Raw genomic sequence first — 21,175 nt, forward strand, 5'->3', positions numbered from 1 at the left:
GCCCCCCTCCAGGTTCCCCTCCAGGTCCCATTCCAGGCCCCCCTCCAGGTCATCCTCCAGGTCCCCCTCCAGGTCCCATTCCAGGCCCAAATGCAAAACTCAATGCCAGTACCCGCGTGCATGGTGAGGGAGTGCTGTACTGCCATCTTTCAGATTAAATGATCAGCCAATGCCTCATCGGCTTGCATATGTGGCGACGTAATATCCCTTGGTCCTATTTTGAACAAGAGCTGGGAGTTATCCCTAGTATCCTGTCCAATATGTATCCTTGTTACAATATCTCAAAAATTGATTATCTGTCCTTAATCACCTTGAGCTTTGTAGGAGTTTGCTGGAGTTTTCAGCGATTTTGCGGATAGTTGCCCAATGTTCACCCCATTCACTACTCTTCAGATAAAGAAGCAGTCCATGTCCACATGTAACAAGACCTGAATCAGGTTTCTGTCCGATAGGTAACAAGAAACATTCATTCTACACAATTGCCAGGCAATAACCAGCTTCAACATGAGAGAATCTAATTATTGCTGTTTGACATTCAATGGCATTACCATTGCTGAATCCCCCATTGTCAACATCCTTAGTGTTAGCATTGACCAAACACTTAACTTGACCTATCATATGTATACTGCAGCAACAGGAACAGATCAGATGCTGGGAATTGTGCGGCAAGTAATTCACCTCCTGATTCCCTAAACCCTGTCCATCATTTACCAGGCACATGTCATTTGTATGCTAAAATATTCTTCAGTTGCCTAAATGCATGCAGCTCCAACAGTAATCAATAATCTTGATTCCATCCAGCTGAAAATCTGTTTGATTGGAAACTTAAACATTCAATCCTTCCTGAAAGAGTATACACCCTCTACAAGGTACATTACAGCAATTCACTACAGCTCCTTTGAAAACATCTTTTCAACTCTACACCTCCACTGTAAGTTCAAAGTTCTAGGTTTTAAGGAAAATCTTAATGCATGAAAGCTGGGTAAAAATTTGGAAAGGGAGGGTATTCCAAAACATGAAGCCAAGGCAACTGAAAGTGTGGCCATTAATGGTAGTGTGATTAGAAAAAAAGATTACACAGAAAAGCAGCAACAGAGGAGTGGAGATACCTCAGAGGGCTGTGGGGCTAATTAAAGGGATAGGGAGAGGTATGGTCGTGAGGGGGTTTCAAATCAAGACTATGAACTTTAAAACCAAGATGTTGCTTGACCAGGGGACAGTGCTAGTCAGGAGCACAGGGCATTGTCAAACAGGACTTGCTATGAGAGATAGAGGAGCAGTACTTAATGCCAGCAAGATAATGGACAGTCAAATGTGGGAAACCATCCAGAAGAAGTCAAGTGCAGAGATAATGAAGACACAAATGAGGCTTTTGGCAGCAGAAGAGCTGAGGCAAAAGCAAAGTTGGATGATGCTTGAGTTGGAAATAAAATTGTTCCTAATGATGACAAAAACGCATCTTGGGCTCATGTGCCACTAAGCTTGCATCCAGATTGACACGATCTCAGACCACCATCTAGGAGAGCAGTGCATTGGTAAGTGGGAATGGAGGTTGGAAGGGACTCAGAAAACAATATTTGCTTTTCATGGTAACAAGGTGTTTAGCATGTACTGAGCAACCTGCAGTTTTGTATTTTGTAGAGCCACCACAGTGTACTATTGGTTAGAAATTTGTCATGGACAATGTTTTTGGGTAGGGAATGGTTGATTGCTGTATGAGCACAACACTGTTGTCTGGTAATTCCGATGAACTATATATGCCAGCCCAGAAACAGCTAACAGGTTTGATAAGATTGAATTTAGGCTCTCAGTAACATTGGATACGTTCTAGTGGTTGGGAGTGAATAGAGGGCTGGTACGAGCTGACAGTTGTAAACAATGGTGTTTTAGACTAAGGAGGCGCACACCTTCTCCCCCTTGGCTCCACATCAAGGTAAGTCCAAAAGAAAACACTATTTTGATCATGGCCTTCTGATGTCACATTAATAACAACTGATTTTAAGGCTTTGAACAATCTAACACCCTGAGGTCAGTGTGTGTGGCACATGCTCAATGCTGTCAAATATATCGTAGTCCTAAAATTGGGCAATAATTTATTTACATATGTCTTTTTTTGGTGGCCAATAGGGCTGCTGGAATATTGCTTGTTTTTGCATGGCACAAATATATTTCAGATGATCGGGGAGGCAGCAACGGATAATCAGATCTGTTGACCTTCATTTTGTGCCCAATCAATGAGAATAATCAATGGTTATTCTCAGTCCTGCCCATTACCTAATCCATAATTTTCAGTTAACAAGTTTCAGAAAATAAATCTGTTTTGCAGTCTTTTATATTTCCATTCATTATTTATATCCCACCAGTAATCATTCACATTTCAAGCTTGTTGATAAAATTACTAACACTAATGCACAGAGAAGAAAAATAATTGCAAGTGTATCAATATATTAAAAACAATGTTCAGGGAATTTGCCATAACGTTGTAACATTTTGTGTAATCCACACCATGCTCTGTGCTGAAATACCTCTGAATGTTAATATAGAATGCCAATAGGTTTGTCTATGTTTCCTGATCCATAGGAAATCCTTCACTTGTTTAAAATAAATGTGTTAAAATCCTCAGTGAGCTATTCGAGGGAGGATTGTTTTTAAAGACGAACATTTTGCATCAGCGTTCCAGAATTTAATTTCAGGTCCTTTATTTGAGAAAACAGGACAGACTCTTGCAGTTGATGTTCGGTTAATGGAATAATTAGTCGTCATGTGTTCCCTTTATTGCTTGTTGTTACAGCAAAGCGATTTTGTAAGAACTCCAGTTCAGCCAGCAGCACGACGAGTAGCTATGCTCCCAGCAGTAGCAGTAGCAGTGTCAGCTGTGGTGGAGGCAGCAGTGCTAGCAGCACTTCGAGCAAGAGCAGCTTCGATTACACACACGACATGGAGGCAGCACACATGGCAGCCACGGCCATTCTGAATTTGTCCACCAGGTGCCGGGAAATGCCACAGAACCTCTCGACCAAGCCTCAGGATCTGTGTGCCAGGGTAAGTGACTTCCATTTGAAAAGCCCTTTCCCGGCGTACATGGCAGTCTCTGGCTCCACCATCCCATGCAAATATGTGTGTACATGTATACAGGCCTAAGCACAAAGCAAATCCAAATAATACTGATCAACACACAATGGAGTGGCATCATCGAAAAAGAACTGACATGCAATCTGAATATTGCATCTGATCCTGTGAATCTAGAGCCTTAACAGGGATTTAGCAAAGCATTTTTGTGGATAAAAATTGGTTAAAAACCATTTTCATTTGTCCATTTTTGGATAATTCCAATTTAGAGCATCCATTTTTTTTTCCCTGATTAGGAAGAGGGTGCCATTGTTGGGAATCTTTGCATTGTAGACTTCACCATGCTGTCTCTGCCACATGGAGTAAAACCACTGGTTTAGCAAGTTCACTTTATAAATTGTTCAGAAATTCTGGCTATTTCATAAATTTAAGCACCTTCAACACATTTAAAATTTATGTGAGGAGAAGTGAAGCTCTTCACGTGTCAATAAGCAGAGACCTTTTCCAACTCAAGAGTCCAATTCTCATTCGTGCAGTATAACTAATGTGGTGCTAGCTAAAATTCATTATTGTAGCTGCTGGTCTGCAATTGGTAGCTGCAACTACAGCCTGACATTTTTCCATTGTTATTATGAGAACCAGTGTTAATCTTTCTGAGATGCCTTAACCTCCAACCTCAAGAAGTACTCCAATTATACCAGAGTAATTTTCTTTCTGTTTCCTACCCAAACCATTTTAAAGACTTGCCTGACAGCTCATTTGTGCAGTGGACCCATACCTATTAGGTCTTGCATTGAGACTGAACAAAATAATTTTCACTTGGCCTTTATTAAAGCAGGGAAAGACTTTCATGTTATTCTACCAGTTCCAGGAAAATTGAAGAGTTTGCACAGCAGTAACTAGACTGTCTGAAGCCCTCTGTTGTAATAATCCTTCAATAGTATTCCTGTACCTAATTACTTTAAACAAGTTTTTTTTTCCTTTCATTTCTTCAACTTCCATTACCAAAGCGCCTGGTTTTGTAGCATTACAAATGAAGATTGAGGCAGAGTTGACTGTTGGAAAAAATAAGATGTAATAAAAAGTACAGCTCATCTATGAATTGAAGTCAGCCACTTATCCCCTTGAGCCTGCTGTGCCAATCAATTAGATCATAGCTGAATTGGTTATCCACCTTAGCTCTATATCCCTTGATAGCATTATGCAGCATAATCTAACAATCTCCGCAGTGAAGAGCTCCAATTGTTCCAGCACCCAAAGCCTTTTGGGTCGGATAATCCTAGATTTCTACTACTGTCTGCCTCTTGATTTCCTTCTGGAATGGTCTGGCTTTAATTATGATTACATTTTATCATTATTGTTTCTCCCACCAGGGGATCTATTTTCCTCGCAGTTGACGCAATCATTTCTCACTCTCATACATGAAAGCGAGTAAAGGTGAAATTTCTGAAACCTGACCTCATAATTTAGCCCTCTAAATTAAGGTTGTCCATCTGGTGAATCTGCAGTGCACTACCTCCAAGGCCAGACATCTGTTCTAAGGTGTGGTGCTCAAAACTAAATGCAATATTCCAGATAGATTCTGGCCAAGGGTCAATGGAGTTGAGCATTTCTAATTCAGTTGAGCCTTTCTAATTCAGTCATTTTTGGCTAAATACCAACTTTTCTTTCATCATTTTGATCTGTTTTGTTTTGATTTAAATAGTTTCTGTACTCAAATCTCTGTAACCATCACAAAAAATTGCAGCAAGTCTAGCAACATCTCTGGAGAGAGAAACTGAGTTACATTTTGAGTCCAATACGATTTCTACAGAACCGCAGTTCCGAAGAAGAGTCATACTAGATTCAAAATCTGAACTCTGTTTCTCTCTGTACAGATGCTGCCTGACCTGGTGAGTTTCTTTAGCATTTACCAGGTTAGCTTTCAATACCAGATTTTCAGCATCTACAGTCTTTTGCTTTTATTTGAGTGTTCAAATCTCCATGTTCCTTCAACAGTTCCAATTTTTTCACCATTTAGAATTATTATGATTTGTTGTTCCTATATCCATATTCATCTGCTTTAATCTTGCCAACTCACCTAGTTTTTCCATGATCCTTCCCCCCTCTCCTAAATTAGCATGATTCGTAAAACTGAAAAGATAACTCTCTATTCCTGCATCTAAGTCATTTATAAAATAAATTTATAAAAGGGGCAGCACGGTGGCTCATTGGTTAGCACTGTAGTCTCACAGCAGCTAGGACCCGGGTTTGATTCTAGCCTCAGGCGACTATCTGTGTGGAGTTTGCACATTCTCCCCGTGTCTGCGTGGGTTTCCTCCGGGTGCTCCGGTTTCCTCCCACAGTCAAAAGATGTGCAGGTCAGATGAATTGGCCATGCTAAATTGCCCATAGTGTTAGGGCATTCGTCAGAGGGAAATGGGTCTGGGTGGGTTACTGTTCTGAGGGTCGTTGTGGACTGGTCGGGCCGAAGGGCCTGTTTTCACACTGTAGGGAATCTAATCTAATCAAAAGTCATGAAAGGTTGAGTCACCAGAACAGATCATTGGTGAACATGATTTACTCCACTCTATATCTTACTATACGCCAGTGATCCACGTCTTTCTGTCACACAATAAATATCCAACTCCATTCAAAACGCTCTAATACCTCCAATTAAAAAGTGACTTTTTTTTGTTCATAGCCTTTTATGTGGAACTTTGTCAGAACCCTTCTGAAAGTACATGAATTTTTTTTTTTAGTTAATTCATGAGGCGTGGGTGTCACTGGTTGGGACAACATTTGTTGCCCACCCTAATTACCACTTGAATGGAATGGCTTGTCAAGGCAATTTCAGAGGGCAGGGAAGAATCAACCACATTGTTGTGAGCCTGGAGTCATATGCTGGTCAGACCAAGCAAGGACAACAGATAGGTCAACCAGATGGTTACATGGTTGTTGCCAGGTTAGCTTTCAATACCAGATTTTTATTGATTTAATGTTGGTTATCTGCCATGATGGGATTCAAACCAATGTGCCCAGAGCAGTAGTCTGAGTCTGGATTACTAGCCCTGTAACAATACTGATACGCCACTGCCTCCACTAAATATTACTTCCCTGGCTAGGAATCAATTCCAGACTGCAGACGTGAGGGAGTCAAATCCTGACCACTATATCAACAGGGAGCCTCCTGTTAACCTCCCTTGTCTATGATACGATACTATGGTGAAGCACATTTGTACAAGATACTGAACAGGACCACATAATTTCTCATAAAACTAAACCAGTGTGCCCAGTGTCACAAGCTCAAAGAATAAATATAATCCAAACTTAATTGATCTTAATACAATTCAATAATGCTGAATCTATCTTATTTTTGGCATTATTATCATCCTCAATTTTCTGATAGACTTTGCTCAAAAAATGGGTGTAAATGTTGGTATAACTGCATTAAAATCAAGTTAGAATATCATCCTGCTGCTTCTCTGCTCCTTTCATTTTTCACATGAAAGATATTCCTGGTTCAATTTATGACTCCCTTAGATCTTTGTAAGGTCTGTCAAACTACTGCGAGTTGTTCTTGAGAGAAAAACCTGAATTCATCTTTTTGAACGGGGATGCCCACCTGTTTGCCATTTTGCACATGTTCAGAATGTTTCAGTGATTATCTTGTCACACCATTTATACAATTACTTTGCATTCCCACTGAGAAAGCATTGAATCAACACATTCATGTCAAGTGGGTATCCACATCAGCTAATGGCTGTAGAAGGATTACTATGTAAGAGTCCTTCTTGGAGACTGCCAGGATGGTTTACATGGCATCATTTATTTTTATTATTCTTTCTGTCACTTTTGCGTAAATGTATGTACCTTTCTGCCAGTTGCTTGTCAGCTGCCAGTTTTCTCCAAATCTCAATAATATTATCATGATAAAAATTCCACATTATTTTGGTTTCTGGGAGTAAGAAGACAAGAATCACTTGAGAGATACAAGGCTGCATCAAAATCATCAGCTCAACCTGCATTTTCAGAACCCTGTGCATATAATCACAACAGCACCGGCTTAGATTGAAGCTCTTCAAAATGATCTTCAATTAACCTTGTCCACAGGCATTGTTCTATAATGGCTGTGAAGACCTGTTTTGTGACCTAATCATTCAACGTGCCATGGATACATCACCCACATTAGTTTATGCACAGTCCACGGTATACTTAATTAATTGCTGTTTTGCTTTACCTAGAATTCAGGTTCTTCTCTCAAGAACAACTCACAGTAGTTTAACAGACCTTACAAAGATCCAAAGGAATTATAAATTGAACCAATAACATCTTAAATCTTTCATTGCACCATAATGAATGACAAATTATTCCACTTTAGCTTCTTACAAGGAAAAATGTGTTTTAGTTTCTATATAAGCATCAGCAAATGCTAATAAATATTTCTTAGACAGCAGCCTTAATGCTTCATTGTGCCAAAGCTGTTGTCCTACCTTAATTACACCTCCTCAGATATTGAAGTGGTTGCTGAACAATCAAATTATCCCCTGAAACAGAGGGCTTTTTGGTGTAATGGTAGAGTGCCTACCTTTGAGCCAGGAAGCCCAAGTTCATGTCTCATCTGTTCCAGAGGTGTTTCACAGCATCTCTCAACAGGTTGATCACTTGCATCTTTGCATACTGTAATAAGGTGCATCTACTTCATTGAGTGTTGAAGCACAAGCTTCAAGCGTTGTGGTAGATTGCTGTATTCTGTATAATGTACCCTGCAAGAGATATCATCATGAAGGTTACAGAGGAAGACAACATTGAGTGCAGAAACAAAAGGGTGGAGACAACTTGCAATGTTGTGAAACTCAATGCTTCTTGAAAGAGCCACTCATTTGCTCTCAATCCTAACTACCAATGCAATGGGCATTTTGAAATGTTCCTGTTGCATTCACTTTCCTGCCCATGCCTTCCACTGATATTTAAAAACAATACCTTAATCATTCTCACCAACTTTACATTCCTGTCATGTGATGGAACAAATGTGAAATGTTGGTCAACAATTTCATTTATAAATATTCAGCTAAATAATATCATAACATTTGCAGTGAAAACCTAGGGATTGGAGAAGTTAGTTGTGATATTTTGGGGACATTCCATATTACAGTAGAGAAGGTGTTGAATATATCAGAATGTATGAAGGTGGATAAATCTCCTGGTCCTGACCAGCTATATTCAAGAACACTGCAATAGGCTAGAGAAGAAATTGCAGGGCCCTGGCTGATATTCTTGCATCATCGTTAGTCACAGGTGAGGTCCCAGAAGACTGAAGGGTAGTGAATGTTGTGCCATTATTCAAGAAGAGCTGCAAAGAAAAGCTTGGGAAACATAGACCAGTAAGCTTAACATCTGTGGTGGGTAAATTATTTGAGAAAATTCTGAGGGATAAGATATACATGCATTTGGAAAGGCAGGGTTTGATTAGGAGTAGTCAGCATGGCTTTATGCATGGGCGATGATGCCTTACAAATTTGTTAGAGTTCTTTGATGAAGTGACCAGGAAGGTTGACGAGGGCAGGGTGATAGGAATCCTTATGGATTTCTGTAAGGCCTATGATAAGATTCCACATAGTAGGCTGCTCTGGAAAATTAGGTTGCATGAAATTCAGGGCAGACTGGCAAATTGGATGCAAAATTGAGGTAGGAAGCAGAGGATAATAGTGGAAGGATGCTTGTTGGACTGGAGGCTTGTGACTAATGGAATGCCTCAGGCATTGGTGCTGGGCCCATTGTTGTTTGTTATCTATATCAATGATTTGGATGCAAATGTACAAGGCATGATTAGCAGGGAATATCGTGGACAGTAAGAAAGGTTATCAGAAATTGCAGCAGGACCTTAATCAGCTGTGGAAGTGGGCTGAGATATAGTAAATGGAGTTTAATATAGATAAGTGTGAGTTCTTGCATTTTGGAAAACCAAATCAAGGTAGGCATTTCATGGTGAATGGTAATGCCTTAAGGAGTATAGTGGAGCAGAGGAATTTTGAAGTTCAGGTGCACAATTCTCTAAAGTGGAGTCACAGGGACACACGGTAGTGAAGAAGGCTTTTGGGACACTGGCCTTCATCAGTCAGGGCATTGAGTATAGAAGTTGGGAAGTTATGTTGCAGCTATACAGGATATTGGTAAGGCAACACTTGGAGTATTGTGTTCAGTTTTAGTCACCTTGCCATAGGAAGAATGTTATTAAACTGGAAAGAGTATAGAAGAAATTTACAAGGATGTTGCCTGGACTCAATGGTCTGAGTTATAGGGAGAGGTTGATAAGCTGGGACTCTTTTCTTTAGAGAGTAGGAGACTGAGGGAGGACCTTATAGAGGTGTATAAGATCATGAGAGGCATGGATAAGGGGAAGGCACTCAGTCTTTTTCCTAGGATTGAGGACTAGACGGCATCAGTTTAAGGTTAAAGAGGAAAGAATAAAAGGGAACCTGAGGGACAATGTTTTACACAGAGGGTGGTATGCACATGGAATGAGCTGCCCACAGAAGTGTGTTGATGCAGGTTCATTAAAACATTTAAAAGGCCTTTGGACAAATACGTGGATAGGAAAGGATTAGAAGGATATGAGCCTTCTAATTGAGGGGAAATGGGGTTAGCGTGAATGGGCACTTTGGCCAGCAGGGACCAGTTTGAGGCAAAGGGCCTGTCTCCGTGCTGTAGGACTCTATCACTCTATATGATTATCTCATGTTTCCTTTCATCATGCATTCCTTTCATGATAGTGCATGACCTGATGGCTCTCATATCTACTCTTGTGCATTATCCAGTTGCTACCTGAGTCACTGGAGCATGTAACATGCCTGTCTTAAGTGTGCAAAAGAACCTTTGGGGTTGAGGTGATCCTGAGATGAATCAGCAATATGCACTCAGGTTCTGTGGTATAAACAGTTTTTGCAGAGAGTTGTTGGAGTAGAGATAAAGTTGCATGTATTGAAATCCTGAAGGTCAGCATTAATATCCATATTTACAGAACTAATGGCACCAGTGTGACGAGTGAAGGATGTCTAGCTCATCCACAAATGTCTCTAAACAAAAGAGATAAAAATTCCACTGTTGACATGGAAATTTTTACAATAAAAATCTGAGCACTCTTGATGGATTGAAATGCCGCAAACAATTGTCAGAGTCAAAGAAGGAAAGATATTTTCACTGGTTTGCACTAGGAGCCATAAATATTCAAAGAAAGCATGTGGATGCTGAAAATCCAAATTGAAAACATAACATGCCAGTAACACTCAACAAGTCAAGCAAAATCTGTGGAGAGAAACAGAGTTAGTATTTCACATCATTTACCTCTCATGAGAACTCTTAAATACAAAAGATCACAAATAACTTGAATAAGGAATTCAGGAGAAACTTTTTAATCAGAGAATGCTGAGCATTTTTTAAATTAATTAATGTTACGTGAGCATTGTTGGCTAGGTTATCAATAACTGCCCATCCCTAATTCCCCTGCAGAAGGTGCCATGAGCTGCCTTCTTGAACAGTTGCAGTCCTTGGGGTGTAAGGACACCTAAAATGCCTGTTAAAAAATTAGCCTCAGGATTCTGACTCAGCAATACTGAAGAAATAGTGATATATTTTCAAGTCAGGCTGGTGCACAACTTGGAGGGAAACTTGTGGGAGGTAGTGTTTGCATGCAACTGTTGACTTGTCCTCCCAGCTGATAGAGAGCGTGTGTTTGGAAGGTGTCCTCTGAGCCTGGGCAAGTTGTTAAAGTGCATTTTATAGATGGTCCATGTGGAATATGCTTCCTGATGGAGTGGTTGAGGTGAACAATATTTAACGGGAAGCTAGATACGTGTGTGATGAAGACCAGACTAGGGGAAGATGTTGAAAGCATGAGGTAAAAAGAGGTCGGAGAAGGCTCATGTTGAAAGTAAACTTTGGACTGACTGGTCTATTTCAGTGCAATAAAATTCTTTGTAAATCTGGCACATAGCATTAAGCATGTTATGACCTGAATGGAGAGAAACTTTGCTTTCGTCCAGAATGATCCAGGTATCTCATCCATGAATTGCAGACGCTAGTAGTAATGAATGCAATTAGAACGTTGGTATTTATTGCTGAAGGAGTAAAGTATAACAGCAGTGAAGTGCTGCTGCAACAGTACAATTAGTGAGTTTGCATCTGAAGTATTGCATACAGTTTTGGTGCCCTTACTTGAGGCCGGACATAGTTGTCTCGGAGGGTTTTGTATTATGAAGAGAGTTTAAGAAATTTAGGCCTATTCCCTCTGCACTTCAGAAGAATAAGAAGAGATCTAATTGACATCTTTAGGATACTAAAGGAGATTGACAAATCAATTGTAGAAAGGATGTTTTCTCATGTGAGACAATCTAAAATACGGGGTCATAGTTTTAAGATAAGGCATAGCAGATATTTAAAACAATGAGGAAAAGCTTCTTTCAAATTGTGGTGAAGCTGTGGAATTCACTACCCTAGAGTATGGTGGATGCTGGATCATTGAGTAAATGTAAGGAGGAGATAGATTTTTAGTTAGTAACGGGTTGAAGGGTTATGGAGAGTGGGCAGAAAGTGGAACTGAGACTGAGGTGAGATCAGCAATGATCATATCAAATGGCAGAATAGGCACTAGAGACTGAACTACCTACTCCTGCTCCTAGTTCTTATATTCTTATAGACAGCCTCTGGATATGTCTACACAGCCATCATCTGCAGCTATTTGCTTGTCACAAGCACTCAGCCCCTCCCTATCTCTGCCGTTCTTCCTTGCCAAGACCTTCTTCCTTTTGATCCCTGGATTTCTCAGCAAACGGATAATCACCTCCAGCTGACTCTCCAGACAATGGGCTCCTACACCTCCTCTGCCACTAATAGCTGCTTCAACTCACATTTAATTTGTACTCTATATTTTGGGGCACTCACTGCAGGCTCTGATAACAAATCATGACTGCATGGGAGGAGGCTTTTTGAATTGAAATAATGGTTCTTACTACACACTGACCGTAGAGAATGATGTGGTGCATTGGATGACCTAGCAAGGTCATCAATTGGGTAATTCCGCAATACATTTGCACCCTGTGCTGCGATATGAAGGCAAGACATATGGATAAGGGTTACAACTTGAGAAAATGTCTTCATCATGCTGTTCCCACCTCTCTTATTGAACAGTTGGCCTGTGGTGCTGTGAGCACTGTCTTAAAGGCAGCCATGCTACTATTCTTCCATCAGAATTCTTGTGATGTCACGTCAGACTATATACATGCAATATCACAAACAGAAGGATAAGGTCTCCCCCTCCATTCTCTCCTTCAACTTCATTTCTACCGCAAAACTACTGCAGAACTTTTAATCCTGCTGCATCATGTGATTTGCAAACCTCTTTTCAGTATACTCTCAGTCTCATATATGTGCCCATGCTGGAAGATCATTGAGATTATGCGAACATCACACGTCTGGGAAATATATATGGGGTTAACATAATACAGGACATTCAGTTGTTGTTTCTGTGGGGAATATTTGTGGTCTGCTATAAGTGTTTAAACAGCTGACACAATTTGTTTAATGGGCGAAAGTGAGGACTGCAGATGCTGGAGATCAGAGTCAAGATTAGAGTGGTGCTGGAAAAGCACAGCAGGTCAGGCAGCATCCGAGGAGCAGAAAAACGTTGATTTTCCTGCTCCTCAGATGCTGCCTGACCTGCTGTGCTTTTCCAGAACCACACAATTTGTTTAATGGCCAATTCAGTAATGTCTTACGAATGAGTTAAATGTTTGCTTGCTATCATTGCCAAATTTAATTTGCATTTCATACTCAGTATACATCTGCATAAATTCTAGATATTAATTTAAATCATTTGCATTGCTTGGCTCAGTATTTTCTTTCAAGTCACTACCCCTGATAATGACCGCAGTTCTATATTTAAATGTAAACATTTCATGAATTATCAAAACAAAGCAGTAGGATGTTTGTATTGATTATATTTCTTTATATCCGTTGACTTTTGAAATGGGTCACAATATAATGACCATAATTACCATAAATTGATAGGTTTTATTTTCCTGATGACAGCTTGAGAATGAATGAGCTAAAACCAGTGAGAACTGTACATGCCAAAAGATCAATGGTATGTTAAGAATAAATAGGTTGAAATCACAAAGATGGAGAGAAATGTAAGTGACAGTGAAAAAAAAGTGAAAAAGTGGAAGACATGTCCAGGAAAGAAATGAATGCAGTGAAAGAGATAGACTTGAAATGAGTTTAGACAGGTATGCATGAAAATAAACATATTATTTTTGGAAAAAAAGTGAGAATAAGAGACAGTACAGCTCAAAATCTACAGAAATTCCTTTTACATGAGTTGAATATTGAGGTTTCCTTTTAATTAAACTTAAATTGGGGTTGCATTTTTGTTTAGTAATGGTGAATTAAGTCTCCTTCAATGAAAGTTGCTGACAGAATACTTCAGTGCACAATGTGGTGCTGCATCAAGTGCATGGTGTACCAAGTGCATGATGCAGTGCATTAATTCTAGGTTGATGTTCCTGGCAATGTTAGGACAGATCTTCACAACAAACAGCTTTCTTTAACAATACTGTGAATAACAAAGAACCAAACATCAGATAACTTCAATTGTGCACGCTTTCAATTATGGTTACATCTAATGCTGCAGCGCTGCCAAAGATTATGAGGCGAATGTTATTCGTGCTGCTCCTGCACAAAAAGAAATTCTGTCTAACTGATAGGTGTAACACAGACTTCCAAATACAAACAGGTTTTTGTTTAAACTTCCCCTGTAGCAGACAGCAATCTTAGGTAACCTGGACATTATAGTAATGAATACAAATACAAATCAGGCATTATTTTTTAATGGGCGGCCATTAGCCGGGTGCTAGTATTATGCCCAGACAGGAAGCTGAAAATGTACCCTGCTGCATCAGTACAGGAGGATTCACTAACTCCGATACAGAGATGTTGGAGCAGCATTCCAGCTTGTATTTGCTAATTTTGGAAGTTACACATGTGTGGCTAACTTGATTTGGCTATAATGGCTGATTCAGCAAATTGCTTCCCAATGCACACTATCTTAACGCATGAAGATAATTAAGTTAAATTGGAGAGCAACTGGTTCCCATGAAGTTACTACAACAAGGCTTACCACATGCAGGAAGGAAGGGGCAGGAGAGAAATCAGTTTGTTTTGATTATTTTGATTTCCTCCAATCAGTGGTCATCAAGAAGAGGAACCAAATAAATTACATTGAATTAAATATGTCTATTGCTAGCACAGTTTCTACTAAACACATGCTTTCCATTTCTAATGCCTCTTTCTGGTCAGCCCTGTCCAAATTGGCTCATTTATTTTGCTATCCTATTAAAATCTTTCATCTTATTTGCATGCCTTCGCCTTATTTCAATTCAATTTCAACATTGGAATCTAACCCCTTCTCATTTGTCTGCCATAATCTTTCTCACCTTCCCAGCTTTGATCTTATTGTTCCCTTTTTTATCTTAATTATCCCTTAACTCAACCATAATGCAGTGTAAAATCTGTAATCGTAACCTCTGCACAATTTAATCCCTTCCTCACACCAGTAGCTTTCTGTTTTTGCATTTGAAATGTTCTTTGCCAAGCGCTGAATGAATTTTGTTATCACAGGAGCAGTTGTTTCATATCATACCATGAGAACTAATGAAGTGCTTTCCAAGTTTCACAATTTTTCAAGGAAACATAATTAGGTTTTTAATGATAGAAGCTCTGGGGTATGCCAAGTACATTAAGTCAGGTTGCCCTTCTGATGACAATACCAGGAACATTCATTGGAACCTGTTTGAGAATGAATAAGCAAGAAGGATAAAGAAGAGATATTCTTTAGTAGCTGACTGTCAATTTACTACTTCAGTCTGGGTCCTCTGTTATTTATGTCAGGCAGGGCAGTCAGCACTGAGAGAACAGCAAAGCACCTATCAGGGAAGGGGCGAGAATACATAGCTTTTATTGGTAGATGCAGATCATGTTGACAAACATATACATGAGGAGAGCCTTCAGTAACTGGGCCTGCAGCATCTCTTCAGGAATATGCCAGTGACATCCAGGTTCTAGAAAACATGTTGGAGGAAGAATAATTGGAGGCTAATCATAATGCATCTGTCATAGGAAGGATGTGCACCAACTGGGGCCTGTATTATCTCAGGAGTCACTATCACCAGGGGGATGGAACTAAGGTTGTGTTGTCCAGCTCTGCGTGACATTGATGGGCTTAAATTGCTTGAGGTTCGTCAAGCTGATTTGCAGGCCTTGGTTAATTTGTTGATCCCCGTTTGTCATTTTGTCTGTAATGCAGTGTGAACATGACATAATGAATTACATCACTCAGATTCTGAAGGGAGAGTACTGTACAGGTGGAACAGGTTCATGGTTCATTGAAAATTACATTTCCGACTCTTACACATGGACTTTTCTGTAGGTACCGACCACTTGAAATGTTATGTTATAGTTTTTGTGGCTACCTATAAAACTGGATTTTTAAACAGCCAAATTGAATACATTTTTCAGTAATCATTCTTCCTCTAATGTTTCCATCAGGAGTTTCCTTTTTCATAGATGAATTCTACCCCCAGCAAAAAGCAAAATGCCGAAATTCACAGCATGATTATTTTCTCTTTCAGTATGGAAAGTATGCTTAGTGTTTTTAATTCAAAGAATGCAAAGGGGATGTTGTGCAAGGTGTAATTTTTCTTGGTTTTTAAGTCATTCTTTATCAGCTGAAGAAATGTTGATACCGAAAAGAACTAACAAAGAAATGATCTTCAAACAAAATGTGGATAAATTTCATGATTCTTAATAAGCTGCAATTGTATTGCAGGGTTTCAAATCTCTCATTTTTCTTGAGAGTCATTTTCACCAACTTGGCAGAGTACCTTCCATTGTTCACAACACTCTAAAATTGCTAAAAGGATTTAAAATAGTGTATAAACCCATCATTACTCTCAGAAGAGATTCAGAACAGACTAAAATGAGAGAGATTGCAGTGTAACTGGTATGGAGTGCAAAGTCAGTTAAAAGGGATGATCTTTATTATGCAGAATCCTGAGATCGAGGTGGATGAGAATGGAACCCTAGATCTGAGCATGAACAAACAGAGGCACAGGGATGGCAGCTCTGGCAGCAGCACTGGACTGCTGACTCCATTAGAGCCAATGTCCCCACAGCGACAGAACATGATGGTCAACAAGTGCTATACAATGAACGAGGCTGATTGCTGGGACTTTCCGGTAGACTACACCAAAATGAAACCTAGGACGATGGACGAGGAGGATCCCAAAGAGGTATTTGTGAAAGGCGGGTGTAAAATTAAGCAACAGAAGAAAACAAAAGCTAAGTTTTACTGATTGTGCACAGTCATAATATGTAGAATTAGGAGTTTATGCCAACTTTCTAAGACTTAGGATGCATTTTCATATCCTGTTGTGTTTGCCTTGTATTTTGATTTTCAAACATTCATCATTTTCAAACATCCTCTGAGGAACCCTTTTCAACAAATTAACATGTCCATATAGGTGATGGTGAAGCTCTTTGTGTTAATCATGATATAAACTGATGATAATTTATCACCTTTATAGTTAGAATCGGTGAACTCACCAATCCAGTGCTCTGACAGTGTAATTGGGATGGGATTTTGAACAAAAATAGTCAAAAAATGGGAGAAGAATGTCACAGATGTTCAAGTTAATCATAACCATTTGTGGTAGAGTTTCCTTCATAACAATCACACTAACAGTTAGTCTCCCTCTTGAAGCTTGACTAACATCCTTGACAGAATGTGACAGCCCTTCCATGAATGTTAATTTATATTTTATTTTAGCTAAAGATGTAAAATTGAAAAGGACAGTCGCATACTGGCATTTGTGCTTAAGCCTGTATATTTATATTTGCCTTCATTGGTTCAGCTACTGTATTTTCTTGTGTTGCCCAATCATTTTTACGTTGCCCATGAGTATCGACAACCTAATTCACCCCATAGAATAGAAAAGAGGAGCAAACAGCACCTGATAACAAAAATACCATCAACATTTCGAGAAAAATTCTTCAATTGGAAAAAATTGTAAATGCAAGTCATTAACCAACATTTTTAATGTCTCAGTTGCTGATGACTTATGTATTTTCATAATGTTCTGTATACATTTCAGTATCCAGAATTTATGGATTTTTAATTTACTTCCAATCAAGGATTGGCTGAAAAATTGGGCCTGGTGGTATTGGTTTTTGGATGTTATTAGTATTATTAGAGCTCCAGTGGGTGAATTGTACAGTATAGTATGTTTACATAGATGTTAGTTCAGAAAGAGTGAACGTGTAGCAGAAGTATTAAGAGTGAGCTGATCATGATTCTAATGTGATATGACACCAATAGCGCCATTTTGGACTTCTGCTCCAGCCGACGCTGTTTCCTAATCTCATGCAACCGAACGAACTTGCAGCAGCAGGAAGGCACCCCCAACTAGCACTGTTTAAAGGGATCACCGATTACTTACAGCTTAATCACTGGTTTATTTATTTCAACTGCAACTATTTCACAAATGTTTCTTGCTTTCTTTAATTGTTTAAAGTTGCAAAGCTCTACAAGGAGTTGCTTGAGTTATGCTAAAGGATCTTTTGCTAACTTCATGGCTTTTACACAGGCCAGGTAAGGGAACACTAGTAGTGCTATGCTGAAAGTTTTAGAGAATGAACAGATGCAGTCAGAAAGAGAAACAGGTAAAGAACTCTTTGCAGGAAGAAAAATCTGTCTAATCTGCTTAGGGAGCGATTCTTTCATCTACAGCTCAGGGAAGAACAACGTGCAAGATGTCAGTAAGGATATGCTCATCAGCTGCTATAGCCAGAACTACAATCTTAATGCAGGATGAGGATGGCATTACCAGTGACTGTCAACATGACTGTGCTGCTGAACCTTTATGCATCTGACTCCTTCTACATTTGAGCAAGAGATTTTTGCAACACCTCACCATTTGCTGTCCATTGTTGCAAATTGCCACCAGCTATGGGTTGAGAAGGGGAGGAGCATGTTAATGGAAAAGAAAGGAAGATGGTGAATAGAAGGCGAAAAGGAATAAAAAGCAAAATGAGAAGAGGACAGGAAGGGAGATGGTGACCTCAGCAACCATTTCCTGCCCTCGAAAAACTCCTCTAAATGTGATACTTCAACTTTAACTCTGCAACAGTACCACACTTTATTTTTCTGCTGTCATTGGCCAACACAGTGTCAACTTTACCAGAATAAAAAATAGAACTCATCAGACCATACACATTTCAGACCTAATCTTTAAGCGAAATTGTGCCTTGTTGAAACAATAGTCAATGAGTTACCCTTTTGTAAAAGTAAAATAATGTGGATGCTCAAGATCTTAAGAAAAACAGCAAGTGCCAGAGAAACTCAGTCAGTCTGGCAGCATCTGTGGAGAGGGAAAAAACAGGTTTAACGATTTGAGTCTCATATGACTGTGTTGAAACACTTCAAAACCAGTACTGATGAAGAATCAAGTTGGACTGAAATGTTAACTTTGTTTCTCTCTCCACAAATGCTGCCAAAGCTGTTGAATTTCCCTCACACTTGCTGTTTTTGTTTCAAATTACCCTTTTGCATTTGTTTAGCATCTGTCTTTAAGTATCTTTGCCTGAGCTAGTGTTCCTACATAATGCCACTCCATAGATGATGGAAGGCTCCTGAATTTCTGTGGAGAAGGCTGCAGATGGCCTCAGAGGACTTCCTCAGCTTTAGGCCCTGAATACCCCCAGCTTCAAAATGCACTCTCCTACCGTCAGCAGCAGGTTCCTGCTCCGTGGGTTAGTGCTTCAGTATCTATTATAATCTATTGGAAGACAATTTGCTGTATTGTTGTGACACCCAGCACACACTTTGCACACTGTAATCCACAGCCGTGATGACAGTAGTCTGAGTTTTGACAATGAGCACTCACATTTTGGGTGACTTCTGCTTTTGTAGCTGTGAAATTGCAACACTGTTGGTTCTGATTCCATTACACAGATTCACCAATCCCATGTACAAGACTGCTAAGCTATAAGTAGTTCTGAAGGAGAGTTATATCAGACTTGAAATGTTAACTATATTTCTATCTCAACAGATGTGTTTGTTATAGACTTTCAGCACCCGCAGTATTACGCTTCTAATGAACCATAAGTAGGTTTGTTTTATTGGAGACTCCAACTGATATGTACATGTTTCAGGATAGCTGAACAGACAGATCTACTCCAGGCATTCAGTTACACATATCCACAACAACATCTCTCACTCCTACACTACCAACTGGCTGCTTTATATTCTGATTTCTTGATTGTTTGTATATTCCCTTAAAGTGATATCACACTGGAGAAGATGGGCTCCAAGTTCTTCAAACGTCCCTATGTCAAACTGCTTCTGGAGTTCCCCATACTTTTGATGTTGGACACAATAACTTCAGCAGGTTTCCCAAAGCACTGAGCACTTTGTTGTGCCTAATCATCAGTGTTCCTGGGTACACTCTACTAGTGAAGAACTGATCTGAGTTCTGTGCAGCAGGACTCATACGAAGCCTCACCCTACAACACAATGGCATGTGAACTATCCTTGTCTCCTGCCTGTCTGCAGCCCACTTTTTCTTGGTAGTCCACCATGTGCTAATCCCACCTCAAAGCTAAAATAAGTGCAGTGTCAATATTGGGGCTGGTGGCTATGAGTGTGCAATGACGGTGTTGACTTTTCATTAAGCAAAGACTGTACTTTTCTGTCCTTTGCAATGTGGACTGAAATGGGGAAAATAAAGACTTTTTTAAAAAATAAAACCAAAGATTTTGGAAAAGATTGTTGTGAGTAAATGCTGTTAACACTGCTGTTTGGCCAAGCAATAGGAGGAGGTTACTGCTGATAAGCTGGAGCTAGAGAGTGTGTATAAAGGAAGGTTCAGCCAGCAACAATTACCTGATTGGTCTGTAGAATGATGATACTTGTCAATAACTTCGGCCTGCCAACAACAACATGATTGGCTCTTAGGTAACTGAATAGCGTGGGGGTGTGAATGAGAAGTCAGAAGCCATGAGACCGCCATAAAGGAAGGAGCTGAGCTTGTTTCTGCAATTAAAGAAACACCTAAAGCCTTAAGATGGCCAGTTTGTTGGCCCTCATCAGTTGCTGTAAGGTGTTGTTTTTAACCAATGTGAGAGACTTAATAATTGTAAAACAGTTGTTCTGTGCCTTCTGCAAGCCAGTGAAAGTATCAGGAGATGATTGATCAATAAGTCCTAGCAAGTCAAAAATATCATCACAGCGAATGTTATGGACATAGACAACTGACTGTCTTCTCAGTCTTTCCCTGCACCTTTAAAACTCCTTTTTAATATATATTTAAACGTGTTTGTCACATGTGTTTGTATAGGGAGTTTTATAAGAGGTTAGGCTTTTAACTTGTAGTGTTGGATATCTATTGTTCACAATTGTTTACCCATAGCCAAAACCAATTTATTTATAGTAGATAGTAATTCTTGTTAAGTACAGAAACCTGATTCATGCTTTCTGTCAATCAGATCTAAAAGGCAGATCAATTGGGGAATTTTGTGTATTTTTATAAAATCATTAACTTTTGTGATGATGCCAGGAATAGTGGTTCTGATTTCCAGTATGATATCCCATTAAGGCATAGCAATGTTCACTCTCTTTTTGGTTTCCTCCATTGCTTGATGCGATTCTTCAGTATCCAGAAATCAATGGCATAAGGCTGTGTTGTGACACAAGGATTGAATTGGGGAGCATTCCTACACAATCCCCAGCTGGTAAAACAGAAGAGGTTGTGGTTTGTGAGTCAGTGAGATGTTAGAAGGAAGATTAAGTTTGAGAGTATTATTATCATCACTGATTTCAGTCCCACTGCTGTTTAGAACCACAGAAGTAGCTGATCCGATAATAGCCACCATATCAGTTTCATGGATTAGGAGATGTAGGGGTTCTGCCAGCCAGTTAGTGCTGGCTGCTTTCTGTTGTACCACCAGATTCTAAAAGAGGAAGGGAGACATGTCAAGCAATCTTTTTGGCTAACTTAGTGTCATAGAGTCATACAGC

At 39.6% G+C, this 21,175-nt stretch overlaps 1 protein-coding gene across 12 annotated transcripts in view; it reads left to right on the forward strand.

Moving 5' to 3' along the window:
- The window catches only part of LOC122541729 (myelin transcription factor 1-like protein), a 438,359-nt gene that overhangs the window by 320,042 nt on the left and 97,142 nt on the right, over positions 1-21,175 (forward strand). For 11 of the 12 annotated variants that reach the window (XM_043678643.1, XM_043678679.1, XM_043678690.1 and 8 more), the window contains 2 exons: positions 2,792-3,042; positions 16,149-16,391. In XM_043678643.1, coding sequence (XP_043534578.1) covers positions 2,792-3,042; positions 16,149-16,391 — 494 coding nt within the window. The remainder of the gene's footprint in view (positions 1-2,791; positions 3,043-16,148; positions 16,392-21,175) is intronic. The other variant, XM_043678698.1, reaches the window with a different exon arrangement.

Source organism: Chiloscyllium plagiosum, chromosome 3 (assembly GCF_004010195.1).
Source record: "Chiloscyllium plagiosum isolate BGI_BamShark_2017 chromosome 3, ASM401019v2, whole genome shotgun sequence".
NCBI lineage: Eukaryota > Metazoa > Chordata > Chondrichthyes > Orectolobiformes > Hemiscylliidae > Chiloscyllium > Chiloscyllium plagiosum.